Source organism: Atractosteus spatula, chromosome 12 (assembly GCF_055471065.1).
Source record: "Atractosteus spatula isolate fAtrSpa1 chromosome 12, fAtrSpa1.hap1, whole genome shotgun sequence".
NCBI lineage: Eukaryota > Metazoa > Chordata > Actinopteri > Semionotiformes > Lepisosteidae > Atractosteus > Atractosteus spatula.
This window is the reverse complement of record NC_142717.1, coordinates 218,803-235,357: the sequence shown is the minus strand read 5'-3', so window position 1 is coordinate 235,357 and position 16,555 is coordinate 218,803. Positions and strand designations below refer to the sequence as shown.

General features: G+C 35.7%; 1 protein-coding gene across 3 annotated transcripts in view; it reads left to right on the top strand.

Moving 5' to 3' along the window:
* The window catches only part of dnah5 (dynein, axonemal, heavy chain 5), a 78,595-nt gene that overhangs the window by 26,796 nt on the left and 35,244 nt on the right, over positions 1-16,555 (top strand). For all 3 annotated transcript variants that reach the window (XM_088929161.1, XM_088929162.1, XM_088929163.1), the window contains 20 exons: positions 464-699; positions 1,083-1,301; positions 1,536-1,598; positions 1,876-2,114; positions 2,419-2,659; positions 3,398-3,597; positions 4,073-4,226; positions 4,412-4,575; positions 4,793-4,949; positions 5,098-5,310; positions 6,880-7,104; positions 8,020-8,192; positions 8,933-9,111; positions 9,581-9,768; positions 10,437-10,631; positions 10,988-11,122; positions 12,175-12,282; positions 12,964-13,117; positions 14,227-14,373; positions 16,313-16,554. In XM_088929161.1, the coding sequence (XP_088785287.1) occupies positions 464-699; positions 1,083-1,301; positions 1,536-1,598; positions 1,876-2,114; positions 2,419-2,659; positions 3,398-3,597; positions 4,073-4,226; positions 4,412-4,575; positions 4,793-4,949; positions 5,098-5,310; positions 6,880-7,104; positions 8,020-8,192; positions 8,933-9,111; positions 9,581-9,768; positions 10,437-10,631; positions 10,988-11,122; positions 12,175-12,282; positions 12,964-13,117; positions 14,227-14,373; positions 16,313-16,554 (3,632 nt within the window). The remainder of the gene's footprint in view (positions 1-463; positions 700-1,082; positions 1,302-1,535; positions 1,599-1,875; positions 2,115-2,418; positions 2,660-3,397; positions 3,598-4,072; positions 4,227-4,411; positions 4,576-4,792; positions 4,950-5,097; positions 5,311-6,879; positions 7,105-8,019; positions 8,193-8,932; positions 9,112-9,580; positions 9,769-10,436; positions 10,632-10,987; positions 11,123-12,174; positions 12,283-12,963; positions 13,118-14,226; positions 14,374-16,312; position 16,555) is intronic.

The following is a 16,555-nucleotide window of genomic DNA, read 5'->3' as shown; positions in this document are numbered from 1 at the left end:
ATGATCATAGATTCTGTTGCACTAAATCTGTAGAAAAGCGCCTTTTAGATGATTGCGTCATAAAGTAAGAAGGCTTTTCCTCAGCAGAGAACTACACTGATTTGTGGAGAGCCATAGTGAAGAACCTGTCATACATCTCTTTAAATATCCAGTAGCTGTAGCAGTACACTTGGCAAAAGGTTCACATTGGTTCAGTTTAGAAAACTAATAATATTCTCTGATAAAGAGATCAAATGAAACACAAAATGGTTGCATGACAGCTGTTCCCAGTTCCCAGAAGCTGCTGCTTCGAGTCTCTAGACTGTCCTCTTGATAGAAGAGGATGAAATCCCAGTTATAACAATTAAAAACAAGTATCGACCATGGTGCCCTGTTGTATATCTTTTGATACTGAATTGCATGCTGTGAACATTGTATTATTGCAAATTGTATTTATGTATATATTTTATCTGCTTTGTGGTAGATGAACTGAAGTTGGCTCTGACGACAGAGACTAAGGCTTGGATGGTAGACTTTGGGCGCCATTGCAACAGGAAGTACAGGTCTGAGATGGATAACATTTTTACTTTTGTGGAAGAGGCCAGCAAAAAACTGAACCGGCAGATAAAGGATTTAGATGACATCAGAATAGCCATGACAGCCTTAAAGGAGATAAGAGAGCATCAGATTGCCATTGATTTTCAAGTCAGTCCTATAGAGGTAAGAGTCCAATCTCTTTTTTAAAATGGTTTTATCAATACCAACATATTGAATGGCTGAATATTGCACACATTTTTATTTTGTGCCTTGAAATAGAAATTAACCTAATTCAAATTATTTCTTCAGAGATATAACAGATTACCTGTCCTATGCATGAGAAATATTTGTTCACCATTTTAATTTTGAATTTAGAATTTGTACTTCTTGTACTGTTTGTTCACCTGTTTTCTAAAAGAAAAAAAATACTGCTAGATTTGACCTACAAAAATTCCTTAGTATTTTTTCTGTTTTCATTACCAACACATTGGCTTGATTTATGACACATATACAGACACATCCAGGTTTTGATTCCTCTGACATATTCTGTCTGCTGATGTTGATAGGAGTCTTATGCCATGCTCAATAAGTATGACCTCCTGGTAGCAAAAGAAGAGGTAGAGAAGGTGGACACATTACGCTACACCTGGGAAAAGCTGTTGGTCAGGGGGACAGAGGTACAAAATGAACTGGTGTCTCTACAACCCAACTTTAGAGGAGAGCTCATCAGTAATGTGCAGACCTTTGTGGAAGACTGTGATCACTTTTATAAGGAATATGAAAAGGTATGTGATGGGAACTTCAAATAGCATAACTTGTTTAATTCTTTTTATTTTCATCACTCTAGAGGCCAAGTTAAAATCTTCTGCATGTATAATAATTAAAATGATTATATATTTACTTTTAATAAGGTAAAATAGCATTCTTAGTCATTTATCTTTGAGTCACTCAGGGTCACCTAGAAATTTCATTAAAACTGTAATTATCCATTTTGATGAATATAATGAAATATGTTCCAGGATGGTCCAATGGTTGTTGGACTGGCACCTCAAGATGCCAGTGACAGACTCATCATGTTTCAGGTATGTAAAAAAACAGCATTGCTTTGAGATGCATTCCTGCCTTTCTGTATTGAAGCCCAAAGGCCAGGGAATTTTCTTTAAATTCTAGCTGCACTTTGAACATATATTTGAAAATGACAAAAAAATGCTTTACGTAATAATTTTGGTATTTTAAAATTACTGAAAGCAAAATTCCTATCTGAAGGGTTAACATATTAAAGGGTTTTGTAAAATTGCCTGTAAAATCAGTGAGTGTGATAGGGAACTGTCTGAGGTGTCTCAATTTTCCTCGTGACAGAATCGCTTTGACAATCTGTATCGCAAGTACATCACCTACACTGGGGGTGAGGAGCTGTTTGGACTGCCAGTGACCCAGCACCCCCAGCTGCTGGAGATAAAGAAACAGCTCACCCTGCTGCAGAAGCTGTATGGCCTTTACAGCAATGTCATCGACACTGTGAACGGCTACTACGACATCCTGTGGTCCGATGTCAACATTGAGAAGATCAATAATGAGCTTTTAGATTTTCAAACTCGGTAAGGGAGCATTAGCTCATATTTCAGACACCTTTGACTTCAAGATTTAGGAAATTATTTTTTTTTCTTTAATTGTGATGTGAAACTGTCTGATCATCATGAAGCTTCGTAAACGCAGAGGGACAAGAATGGTCTCATTCTTAAATTGCTTCTTATTAATAAATTCAGAGCCTTTTGAGTGGTTTGTTTAGAGATCTGCCTGTCCTCAGCTAACGTGATTATAGAAAGCTTTTGAAACGATGCCTAAACCATAAAGACCCAAAGGAGTTCAGTGTGTACCTTTCCTCCCTGTTGCCAATTTAAGGTGCCGCAAACTTCCTCGGGCACTTAAAGAGTGGCAGGCTTTCCTTGATCTCAAGAAGACCATTGACGACTTCAATGAGTGCTGCCCCCTGCTGGAACTAATGGCCAGTAAAGCCATGATGGCGCGACACTGGAAGAGGATAACAGAAGTAACAGGGCACAGCTTTGATGTAGAAAGTGACACTTTCAAGCTTAGAAATATAATGGAAGCTCCTCTTTTAAAGTGTAAAGAAGAAATAGAGGTACTAATCATCACTTTCATTTTGCTGTTTTAACAAGGCATTGTTTTTTTTTAGTAATTCAGTAGCCTGCAGTACGGGAATCTATAACAAAAGCATAGGGAAAAGTTACTGAGTACTGGAATGAGTCTCTTTGATGCCACAAGCAGAAGGTAAATCTTTTATTCAACAGCATTGATGTAATTGATTTAACAAAGTTCAGAAGAGGATAGAAAACAAGAGTTCTTCTGTTGGAAGGCAGTATTTGGTTTTCACCAAATGTGTGGATACTTTACAGTGTTAAGGGAAAAGTCTGAGGTTCTCCAAAGATACCTGAACCAGATCACTGGAAGAATGTTCTCCCGACTGACAGTTAAAAATTGAGCTTTTTGGCCACAATGAGAAATGAGAACACTTTGGTGAAAATCAAAATGCTTGTATAAATACCCCTACAAACGCAGGTTTCATTTTATTGTTTATGAGTTAGTAAAAATGGTATCGAGAGCCATGATCATGATTTACAGTCAATTAACAAAAATTATTTTATCTACATTTAATTTCAACCAATTTGCCTTTTCAACTCCATATTAGAATATTGGTTTAGCTCTTGAGAGTGTGGATGGCTAGTTTTGCCTATGGTAGGAATGATGGTGTGGACCATAATACCGTATGGTGCTGTGCACTATGCAAAATGACCTGTACTTTTATATTGCTTTGTTATAGCGGTTTACATGCTCTCATGGGTCCTTTCATGTTGTATAGGACATATGCATCAGTGCTGTCAAGGAACGGGATATTGAACAGAAGTTGAAGCAAGTGATAGCAGAGTGGGACAACAAGACCTTCACATTTGCTAACTTTAAAACCCGTGGTGAACTGCTGTTAAGAGGAGACAGTACATCAGAGATCATTGCTAACATGGAGGACAGCTTAATGATTTTAGGCTCATTAATGAGTAACAGGTATTTAATAGGATTTGTCTTAGAAAAGAGGCATCCCTGCAGTCATTCTTCCACAAATACTCATCCACTCATTTTGATTAGAATTCTAGATTTTCATTAGGTATTGATAGTTGTTGAGGAGCTGGATGAGTGGCTTGAGAGGTAGAATTTTGATCAATAACTTTTCTTCAGCTTTTAAACATTTTAAGCACAAAACATTTTGTGAAAAGTGACATTGAGCTGTGACCTTTAAATCATTCATCCATTATTCAAGGACTGCTTCCTCTCTAATAGTTTTCAAATTCAATATTTTCTTTTAGATATATTTTTTCATTGTGTATTTTGTAAAAACCTATTTCTACAGAAATTCATTTTGTGCTTCTAATACTTTTAATGAAACTAGTTTCCCTCTTCAATTTTCAACCTTATTTTTAGATCTTTGTAAGTTAAACTGTGATTGTGCACTGACCCATTTTCTGTCCTACAACTGCTCCAGATACAACACTCCATTTAAGGCACAGATTCAGAAATGGGTGCAAAACCTTTCAAACACCACTGACATTATAGAGAATTGGATGACAGTTCAAAATCTCTGGATTTATTTGGAAGCTGTGTTTGTAGGTGGAGACATAGCAAAGCAACTTCCTAAGGTATGTAAATATAACAAGGGATAATAAATAAATATTTTGTTCACTGATAATCCATGATAAAGTCTGTTAAAAACTGGAAGTTCAAAATTCTGGACACATTTCTAGAGTTCTAGTTCAATTTATGCTACACAATTAGTTTAAGAGTCTCCTTCCAGGTTCTTAACATTTCCTTTCTTGGATTGCAGGAGGCGAAAAGATTCTCCAACATTGACAAGTCATGGGTAAAAATAATGACACGGGCTCACGAGATGCCAAATGTAGTACAATGCTGTGTAGGAGATGAAACTATGGGGCAGCTGCTGCCACACCTTTTAGAACAGTTAGAGATTTGTCAGAAGTCTCTCACAGGGTAAGATAAAACCATGACATTCTCAAACAGTTTAGATTACTAACCAACTTATTATGCATCTGTATCTGTTACTGTAAATACAAAATCATCCAATTTAATGTTGAATTAATCATTTTTTTGTTTGAAGATTATTCTGTTTTAATAATTGTATTCTTTTTTTTGCTTTATCTGTTTCTGTTGTCTTAATAATATCTTATTTTTTTACTTCTTGTTTTAGCTACCTTGAAAAGAAACGTCTCCTGTTCCCCCGGTTTTTCTTTGTGTCTGATCCTGCACTTCTAGAAATTCTGGGGCAGGCTTCAGATTCTCATACAATTCAGGCCCATCTGTTGAATGTCTTTGATAACATAAAAACGGTTAGATTTCATGATAAGGTAAGCGATACTGATGGATTTGGAAAATGCTAATCTTGATATTGTACAGTGGTTAAGGTACAAGTGGAGAATATAGCTGGAAACCAACTGTGACTTGAGTTCCTATCTGGAACTTAATTAACCAGTTATTTCATGTTCCTTTTCAAAGGTTTATGACCGAATCCTTGCCATCTGTTCCCGTGAGGGAGAAACGGTTGAACTTGACAGGCCTGTGATGGCTGAGGGCAATGTGGAAATATGGCTCAATGCTCTGCTCAAGGAATCCCAGAGATCCTTGCATCTTGTAATTAGACAAGCGGCTGTTAGTATCCAGGATTCCAGTTTTCAGCTCATAGAATTTCTCAACTATTTCCCAGCTCAGGTATCAATATTTTTTAATAGGCATAATATCATAAAATCATTCCTAAATTAAGAAATGTTTATAATTCAAGATATGGTTATTATGTAAAATATTTAACTAAGTGATGCAAAGTAATTATTGAACCCTTATTTTATTGTTGATCAGATATTGTAGTGATTTGGGGTAGTTTGAATGTACTGGAACAAATAGAAGTTGGAACAGTATAGTTCAAAGGAACTTTTATGGTTACTAGGAAACAGTTAAACACAATAATGGACAACATAAATACGTTATACGGTTTTATTAATACAATTAGTTATTAACAATTATTAAATGTGCCAAATAATCAATACAAAAGTGAGGATTCATGTGACTTGTGATGCACAAGTGGCCGGTTAATTATTTAGCTAATAATAATAACAGCAAGGTTAAGATATGCTTACTGTAACAAGGTTAGTAAATATAATTTATGACCTGGTTGGTATCAGGAATCTGGCACTCCTGCTTATTGAGAGCCCAATCGTAGCAGCATTCCTGATAAATCAACTCAAAGAAGCTATGTGAGGTATTTAAGGCAACAGAAAGAGGATTAAAACAGTCACAGCCTTGCAGCTATAAAATATATCTTGGAATTATAATTTACTCATACGAGACCATCTAACACCCATCCTGTACTCTTGAACTAGATAGGAGACAGATTTGGGACACAGATGAATGAGCTCTGGTCAAGGTTGCAAGAGGCTTCAGTAACTTCCACACTTAACTGTAGGCACTACATTTACTTCAAATCCTTGCATAAGCTTTATCTAATCCTTCTTATAAATTTATCTCTTTATATACCTTTTCTAGAAGTGTGATAGAGGAGGGTACATTTATTCATGCTGCTTGTTCTAAACTACAGAGCTTCTGAAGTTCACTAATAAATGTGCAATTGCAAATTACTGCAGTATAAAATTAAGGTGTTGGAAGTTAGACTCCACTGTCCTTGTTTTACTATGATATGCTAAAATTAATTGACATTTGCCTCTGGGAAAAAATAACCTCTGCTGCAAGGAATAAGATATGTATTTTATTAAAAGTACTTCCCTTGAAGGAATATCTCAAACTGTAGAAAAATGGACAAACCGAGGTCACAGTTATTAAGAGTAAGGTGAGCTCTCAGTTCAGTTTGCCACATTTAGTCAGCCTTTTTAGGCTATGTGCTATATTTCATAGCAATAGATTTTTTTGCTTTTATGTTTTCATTGTACTTTTGTTACTTGTTAAGCAAATTGGAAAATATTCTGAAAAGAAAGTCTTAAACAGATATAACACTAACACTTTTAAGTTCTTCCTCAATGCAATTTGTCATGAGTTATTTTTTTGTAGCATTTTATTATGCAGTACTTTTTTTCTTTAGAGGTATTTATGGTAAATGTCAGGGCGGTGTATTGCAATACTGTATTAGTTTTCTAAATGATACCCATGTTCACTATTTACCTCATTATAACATGACAAACACTTTGCTCCTGAAAAGAGAGTCATGAGATTAAGATTAGAAGCTGAAATCTTAAAATGCATATTTTAGACATCTCTTGTCTGTTAATTTAGATTGGTTTGCTTGGAATTCAAATGATCTGGACAAGAGATTCAGAAGAGGCTTTAACTAATGCTAGATATGACCGGAAGATCATGACAAAGACAAACCAGTCCTTCTTGGAGCTACTGAACACACTAATTGATATGACAACAAAGGACCTCAGTCCAGTGGAGCGCATAAAATATGAGACCCTCATCACTATACACGTGCACCAGAGGGATATCTTTGATGACCTGGTGAGTACAACTAGCAAAACAAGCTTGCTTGAGAGTCCTGGGTCAGCAAAGGTGATCTGATTGTCCGGTCCAATGCAAAAGGTTGGATAACATTGAGAGCAAAATATAACACTCCCCAATGTGAGCTAACTGCTCCCATTGCTTTTAATTTAATATTTGTGCGTATTTATGCTCTTAAGAATTCTTAAAATTCTTACCTAAATTGCTAGTGTTGGACAAATGTTTGTGCATTTTTCTTTCTGTTTTGCAGCTTCATATTGTAAAAAATCTGAAATCATAATAGCAGAAATCCATGGAGCTGCAGTTAAATGTATATATGTTTTTATTATAAATGAGTGCCATGTCTGGACCATTATTATATTTTGTCTGCTGTGATCATGTGCCTGGAAATTATTTAATAATGTCACGTATAGACACATTCAATTGACTTGTATTTAACAACATTTTCTTTCATAATGTTGATCTAGGTAGTCTCAAAACCATACTATTACTATGTATACTGAGCCCATTTATGGTAGAGTCCCAACCATTAAGGGCAAATAGATATTTTTGAGCAAAGACATTTTATAAAAAAAGAGATTGTTATAAAAGGAAGTACATTGTCATATATGGTACTTCTTTTTTAAGACTTACATTTGTAATTTGTAATTATATGCTATAATTTTGATAGTGAATATATCGGATGTGTTTGGATAATCTAGCAATATGTTTGCATTTGTGAAGTAGATATTTAAATATAACTTCCATTTTCATTAAAGCAAATCCATAGTTATCCATGTGTTTGTGATTATGGAAACATATTGAAACATTCATTTTGACATCCATGATGCTTGAACTAAAGATGGCCTTTTATTTGTTAGGTCTTTAAAAGTGGATTTGAAAGTGATATATTATTTTTTCTTTCATTTATTGTAGTGTCGATTGCATATCAAAAGCCCCAGTGACTTTGAATGGCTGAAGCAATGCCGTTTCTATTTCAATGAAGACTCTGACAAGATGCTCATTAACATCACGGATGTTGGGTTTATCTACCAAAACGAGTTCCTGGGCTGTACTGACAGACTGGTCATTACTCCACTCACTGACAGGTAATTTTCCAGTGACAGATTCAGTGCTTTTGCTCTGTGAAAGGTGAGCCATAACAAACTATTTCCAAAGGGTTGTAGGTGATAGATTGCTTGTAGGTTAAATAAAAGTATCTGTAGATTGCTTGTGTTGACTGTAAAATTGGCTTTCCATAAGTTAAAAGTTATATTCTCTGTTATTATAGAGTAATCATTTCACACCATGCTGGGACTTAAACTGAGTAAATAAGGCTTCTTTTTCTTATGAAGCTGTCTCATTATATGAGAAATAATTCAACAGAAATAACTGTTAATTGAGAATATGTGACCTACGCAGTTTTTAGATTTTCTCTGATAAACCACAAGGAATATCCTGCTGGTATCAGATATCAGAAACACAAATTTCCATTTATAATAAATTAATATATCAACTCTTAGTTTAGGATATTGAGCCCACAGAGCAAATTTGATGTGTAATTTGTAAATCTCAAAAGACAAATTTCTAAAAAAATATGTTGCATGTTTTTGAACTGTCTACCATCTATGGTTCAGGACATTGAGTTCTTTTGTTTTGTTTCTGCTGGAAAGCTGAAGATGTAGAAACCAATTTCGAGGCCGGTGTTAATGTATTCTTGTGGTTTTGACATTGTAATTGAAGAATTACTGGGCTATTTTACTTGCACACTGTATAATCACACAGAGGCTATGAGTACACTCAGCCCATCAGAAGCCAGCAGTGTCTAGAGAGTATGATTGTACCGCAGGTGCTACATCACCCTGGCTCAGGCTCTGGGCATGAGTATGGGAGGTGCACCAGCAGGCCCTGCAGGCACCGGAAAGACAGAGACCACGAAGGACATGGGCCGCTGTCTTGGGAAATATGTGGTTGTTTTCAACTGCTCTGACCAGATGGACTTCAGAGGCCTTGGAAGAATCTTCAAAGGTAAGGATGGTCTTCTAAATGTTACACAGTAAAACCCTGACAATAAAACTCTCACAAGTTTAATAATGTCATCAAAGTGTTTGGCGATCACTTTTTCCACAGTCACGGGCCAAAGTATTTGCCTGTTCACAGGCTGTGCAGTAGGATAGTAAATGTGGCCACCCATTTGCTCATCTTCATCTCTCTCATTTTTGGAGAGAGACATGAAAGTAATTTCAATTGTCAAGATGAAAACTCTTTGAAATCCAATAGAAACAATTTTAAATAAGTCACAGAAAGAAGGGCAACAGAATGTATACATAGAATTATGACTTATCGTATAAATATTAAAAATAAATGCAGTGGATTTTGAAAGATCTGTCTTAGTAGATATACAAGGTAACATACAATATAGTATGAATACAGGCATAAACCACTCCAGCAGTAATTATTTACTCCTCTTGTTTTTATAATGAATCTGTTTTTTCAGGACTTGCCCAGTCGGGTTCCTGGGGCTGCTTTGATGAATTCAACCGGATTGACCTTCCAGTTCTGTCTGTCGCTGCCCAGCAGATTGCCATTGTTCTGACTTGCAAAAAGGAGCGCAAGAAGAACTTCGTTTTCACAGATGGTGACAACGTTGAAATGAACCCCGAATTTGGAATCTTCCTTACCATGGTTAGATTATTCATTTTTCATTGTTGTTTAAAAAATTATAAACAATAATTCATCCTCACTCTCCTCCAGAATTCTGCCTCAGAACTGCCTTTCACTCACTTTTCGATCCTGAATGGCAAACCTGCTGCGTCATTGTAGCTTTTTGATTAGTAAAGGTTTTTCCTTCAAGCGACTGCAGACCTGCCCTTAGGGGTGGCTTAGTAATGTGTAACAAGCGGATATGTTAACATTTGGAGTGAGTGTGGATTTGAAACTGCACTGGCATGAAGATCTAGTATGTCTTAATGTCCAGTTAGGATAAGCTGAAGAGAGTTAAATCATAGTGCTGCTAAAGTTTTCCCTTTTTGCCCTTAAAATGATTTAAACTTGCCATACAAGGAAACTTTTATGTCTCGTATATACTGTAGAAAGCTGGAAAAATCATGTCATTGTGGAAGACTCTTTAATTTTCCATCTCTATTTTGCTCACATTTCTGCTGCTCTCTCATTGTTATTTAATGTATTTCAGTCCCCACTTAACTCAATGCACGAGTTTAATATACTTACATCTTTCCCAAACTGGCACACAGACACTTAATGAGACCACACTCTATAGATTGATACTCCTCAGGGAGTGATTGTTTTTTTCTTTTTATTGTGCCTGTTGCAATTTTTTAACAATTTATTAGAACCCGGGATATGCTGGTCGTCAAGAGCTTCCTGAGAATTTGAAGATCAATTTCCGCTCTGTTGCCATGATGGTTCCTGATCGACAAATCATTATTCGAGTCAAGCTGGCGAGCTGTGGGTTTATTGACAATATTGAACTGGCCAGGAAGTTCTTCACTTTATACAAACTTTGTGAAGAGCAGCTCTCAAAGCAGGTGACATATAAATTAATTGGTTATATTCTGTTTCTTCAAGGGAAATATTCTACAATGTGGTTTTCATTTCTGTTTTCATTTCTGTTGATATCACCTACATTTGTAGTCTGAATAGTAGAAAATAAGCATGTATAAGCCAGGATAGTAAGAGGGACAGTTTGTCTTCATTTGATAAATTATTGATGAGGTAATTCCTTTTTTATTTCAGAAGGATGTTAACATTTTAACATTTAGTGTTATTATACTGCCTGGAAACATCATAATAAAACTGTAATGGGTAGAAATTTAGCAATAAGTTTAAATTGTATTGATTTGGCAGTTTAATTTTATGCCTCACTTTTTGTAATCACTTGCAGGTGCATTATGATTTTGGCCTTCGAAACATTTTGTCTGTGTTGCGTACGTTGGGGGCAGCAAAACGAGCAAATCCAAATGACACCGAATCTACTATTGTCATGCGTGTCCTGAGAGATATGAACTTGTCTAAATTAGTAAGTACTGCCTAGTTTTAAATCGGTCAAAAGGCTTTTTTTAAAAAAAAGTCAATAACGTAGCCTCCAAAAATTATTGGGACAGTGATGTCTAAACTAGGATTTTCACTAAGAACTCTATTATTTCTCATGAAAATCATGACTTCTTGAAGGTGTTCTAGGAGTATGAATTAAGGTAAATCCAGTTCTACATGGGTCAATTAAATAAATGCTTGAAAAAAATGTTATTGGTCAGTGGTTCACCATGCTGATGACAATGACCTAAAACACATAGCAAACGGAAACAAACAAAGGAGTCCAGCAGGTGAATAAAGAGGAAAATTTCAGACTGGCCAAGTCAATCTTCACATTTAAATTAAATCGAAGATTCATTTTACATGCAAAAAAACAAACTGAAGTCCGAATCCCCCAAGAACAGGCAAGAACTCAAAGCAGCTGCAGCACAGGCTTGACAAAGCATCTCAAACGATTATATAAACAGTTTGGCGAGCACAATGTTGACAGATATCGTATAGTTATAGCCTCACAGGTATACTCAACCACAAATTTACTTCCAGTACTTATTGTTTTCATAAATTCCTAGGTTGAACACAATATGGTTGTTCCAATATGATGAAATACATGCATGGGATTACCCAGAAATAAAGTATATGCTGTATTATTTCACATCTGTTATTAAAATTTAATATTAAATATTAAAGATTAAATTGTCTGACTACCATGAAAAAATAAGTTGTAATTCTCAGTTTCCACAGGAGCCTGCAGCTCACTATGGCATTGCTGGTCTCTTTCCTGATTCTTATTGCGCTGGGTTCATTATCGTTTTCTGTACAATAAACTGCGGTTTCCAAAAGCTCTCACCATAATACCCTAGAGACAAAATGGCTAAAACATACAGTTCATAAACTAATTTCATAGGAACATCTGCATCATTGATGGGTAATCTACCTGTGACATTGTGTTGTTTAAATGGTTTAAACAGACTAAGCCACTGTACATTATGAAAATGCAGGGTGCTTATCTACACTTATTTGTCTACTTATCCTTAAAAGATTGATGAAGATGAGCCTCTCTTTTTGAGTCTAATCGAAGATCTATTCCCTGGCATCCAACTGGACAAAGCAGGCTACCCAGAACTGGAAACGGCTATTGATAGACAGGTTAGTATTGATGATGAGAAAACCTTTAAAATGTTGTTTGGTCAAGTAGCAAACCTGATTTACTAAGACTTTTTAAATTCACTTTTAAACTAGTACTTTTTTACAATTGATAAAAATTAACGAGAGGTGTAAACTATTTACACTGAATTTTCATTTATTATTCTACCATAGAAATGGAAAAATAAAATTTAATGAAATTGTTTACATAAACATACTAGTTTAACATCTCAATTGTTTTTGTAGAACCATGTATTTCATATGAAGAATTTAAAGAAAGTAAAGGCAGTTGAATGAGAGCTTGGCCTTGCAGAAACTGATTATTCTGAGGTGGTCTGTTTTGTAGAAGCTCTTTCGAAGAAAATATTACAGGCAATTAATTTATGAATTATTTGTACATTAATCAATTCATTAAAGCTACTATATGCATATGGATTTGTACTGTATACTTAAATACTCACATAAGAAAAAATACTACACTGCTGTACTATTGCAAATAACCAATTGCTAGTTCTTTATAACAATTAGCTTTCAAATTATTGTTTACTAGGCAATTTGGTAAATAGTAAGGAAAAGTGCATAAATTATTCAGAAATTAAAGTATATTGAGAAATCCGTTGAAATGCAGGCTTTTTACCATTAGGAATGTCGTAAAAATAAAAAATATATATGCTTGTTACTCAGGTTGCAGAAGCTGGTCTTATTAGTCATCCTCCTTGGAAACTCAAAGTCATCCAGCTGTTTGAAACCCAGAGAGTCCGACATGGGATGATGGCCTTGGGACCGAGCGGGGCTGGGAAAACCGCTTGCATTCACACCTTGATGAGAGCCATGACAGGTACCCCTGGGGTTTTGCATCTTCTGTCTCTGTGGGTTCTGTTGTCTGTAAGGACCACCACTGGTGTCGTAGAGGGTGCGAGGAGCTACAGCACAGTTCAGCAAAGGTTTGAATTTATAAAAGGGCCATTTTCTAATGAACATCCAAGTGGACATACTGTACACACGCATAAAGCGTATCCCCCTGTGGTGCTCTGAGTCCAAGCAGTATTTCAGGAGGATTTTATAGTCTGAGTGCAGCTCCAAAGAACCTCTACTGGTTGGCATGAATGGGTGTTGATGAGGGATCGTTGCATATGCATTAGAACCTGTACGGGGATTTTTTCGCACATGGCATAATGGCTGTTTATGACAAGGCTAACCCTTCAGTTGTTCCTGAAATGTCACATACAGGAGATATCAGTCTCCTCTGCAGAGAAGTAAATTTAGAACAACAAACACAGCAGATCAGATTGCAATTCTGTGGAGTGTACATATCAAAATCTGATCTGAAAAACTGGGAACTTATGCAACTAGAGTGAAATCAAGAATTTGTGCTGCTAGAAGAATTTGGAATATTCCCTTCCTTCATGTACAGTATAAGCAGGAAAAACACTTACTCTGATTGCAATCTAAAAAAAATCAAAGTGAATAAAAAGAAAAAAATGTTTCTTAAAATAATAATATGCAATTTATTCCAAGTTCTATACATACTATTCCTTTCAATTAAATGAATTGAACTTCAGCTGAAGCCCATTAGTCTCACACATTTGTAGCTTTCCTGTGATGCATAATTGTGTTGAAGGAGACTAAGTGCTCTTTGTCATTTAAGAACCCATAAGGTGGTGAAGTAAAAAAGGGGAAAAATCATTTAGCTCTGAGGAAATGTCTTAATAACCATTAAGAAAGACAGCAAGTTAAGACTTTTAATACATAGCTAGTATTGATTTTGTTAAACAGTCTTTCATGAAAAGAAATTGAGAACCCATTACGTTGAATTGAGCCTTTAGTCTGATTTCTGAAATGTCGGTTGTTAGCATTAATTCAAGCTGACCAAAGCTAATATCTTCCTTTGTGAAATGACTTAAACTACCTGTTGTGCTGAGCGAAACAGTCCACTCGTGTGTGCAGATTGCGGCCAGCCTCACCGGGAGATGCGCATGAACCCTAAGGCCATCACTGCGCCTCAGATGTTTGGCCGTCTGGACGTGGCCACTAATGACTGGACTGATGGCATCTTCTCCACTTTATGGAGGAAAACTCTGAGGGCCAAGAAAGGTATGAAACTCTTTATTAAGAAAAAACATGTTCTTAACCCTTATACCTATATGTTTTTATTATTTTTTCAAATGTATTTAATGAAGAGCAAGGTTGTTTAGGTTGTTTAAGTTGAAGTTGTATGTGGGACTTGAACAGTATACATAATTAAAGCAGAGATAAGTCTCACACTTTGCTTGGTCCTGAGAAAAAATAAATTCTTCACTCAGCGTCTGACCTGATGAGTTGCTAAGCTCAGCCTGGTTGGACAGACCTGAGGGAACAGTGGTCCTTAGCAGGGATTCCCCAGACCCTGTGATATCCAGTTACAGGGAATAGCATAACTATTGGGACAGTAAAGTGAAATGTTGTCATTTTTTCTGTGTACTAATGAAATTATATTTCAGATAAAAAGATTAATACTTATAAAAGAACAGAATTTCGGCTTTTGTTTCTGGAAACCTGTATCTTTGGCCATGTGAGGACCATGTCATTTGTTGTGTTGGCTCTGTGAAATGGAGCCATCACAGTAAAGTAATTTGCTTTAGGATGCAATACTATAGACCACATTGGGGACTTAAACCCAATCCTAGTTGGGGTCCTAGAGCACTAACCATTATTGTGTGCTTGGCACCTAAGATTTTAGGATACAGAATTAAAGAAATGGGGAAGTTTAAATGTCTCAGACCAGCATCATATGGAAAAAAATGATTTTCTTAATACATGCATTCCTTGATTTCCAAAACACAATTTTTGAATTTTTTCTATAACAAAGCATGTATTTTTTTAACCTTTTAATAGTTATGAATTGATTTTCCCTGCAATGGAGATGTGTTTTTTGTAGCTGAATGCACATTGCTTATAGGATGCCATGATTATAGTATGACCTCCCACTACAGCTGATCACAACAGTTTCTCTGTGTATTTTCTTAGTATTTTTATATGTTTTGTTTATGTATATTGTAAACCAGAGTGGTGTGGTTTTACTACAGTTTTCTACCCATTGGCATGCTAAAGATTTGAGCATAAAATACAAGAAAAAGGGTTAAATGCCCTTTAAATTATTTCACAACTAATCTTTGGAATGAATCATGCCTCTTCAAATACTTATCCTTTACAAAAAACTCTTCCTCTTCTTCCTGATCAGTCTCTCCAGAGATGCTAATTACCTAAGAAGTATGACTTTGTGTAAGGCAACAGCTGCTCATAGTGTGAACTGAAGCTCCAAGAGCCCCAGGCACATTTATAAAAGAGTTAGAGTTTGAGAAGTTTGACAGAGAATAGCAATTATCTGGTAGCAGTACACTTAATCCCCAGAGAACTCAAGAGAATTCCAAACACATGGAAGGAAACAACATTGTGTACTTTCTTTGTGTTTTGATCTGGAAGTAGAAAAACAATGTATAAAAACAGAACTAAAGGAAATCGTATTGTGAAGGATTTATTACTATTTTTAAAAAAATAATGGTCTGTGGGGCTCCTATTTCTTATACATTTATAAAATAAAAAAATTCTTACAGTGGTTCAAAACCAAAGCTATTGGCTTTTAATCTGTCCAGGATTTTGGGGTATTATTGTGTGGTATCAAATTAGAGCTTCTCAAGTTTTACAGGGTAGAAAGTAATATAAAAAAGTAATTTTTAATATGAAGAAAAAACTTCCTTAGATTGCAAAAATTCCAGTAATTAAAGTTTGGGGTGAAACAATGATTAAGGAAAAGTCAGATTTTAAGCAGTAAATGCAGATAGAGAGGTTCTGCACTTGGAGTTTGTTGGTCTAATATGCTTAATTCATGACTTTGTATTTAAAAGTCTCAGTGGATTAATCAATTTTATAGTACTTCTAAGTGGTGAAAATGTTTTTTTCTTAAATGAACTTTTACTGTTTATCATGGATTTTGTTCATGTAAAAAAACAGTAAATGTCTTTTTAGACTTCTGATTTTTATGATTGGGCTTCAGGAGAGCACATCTGGATTGTCCTGGATGGTCCTGTTGATGCTATTTGGATTGAGAATCTCAACTCGGTGTTGGATGACAACAAAACCCTTACCTTGGCTAATGGTGACCGTATCCCTATGGCCGCCAACTGCAAGATTGTTTTTGAACCACACAATATTGACAATGCCTCTCCAGCCACTGTGTCTCGCAATGGCATGGTCTTCATGAGCTCTTCAGTTCTCAACTGGAGTCCCATCCTAGAGG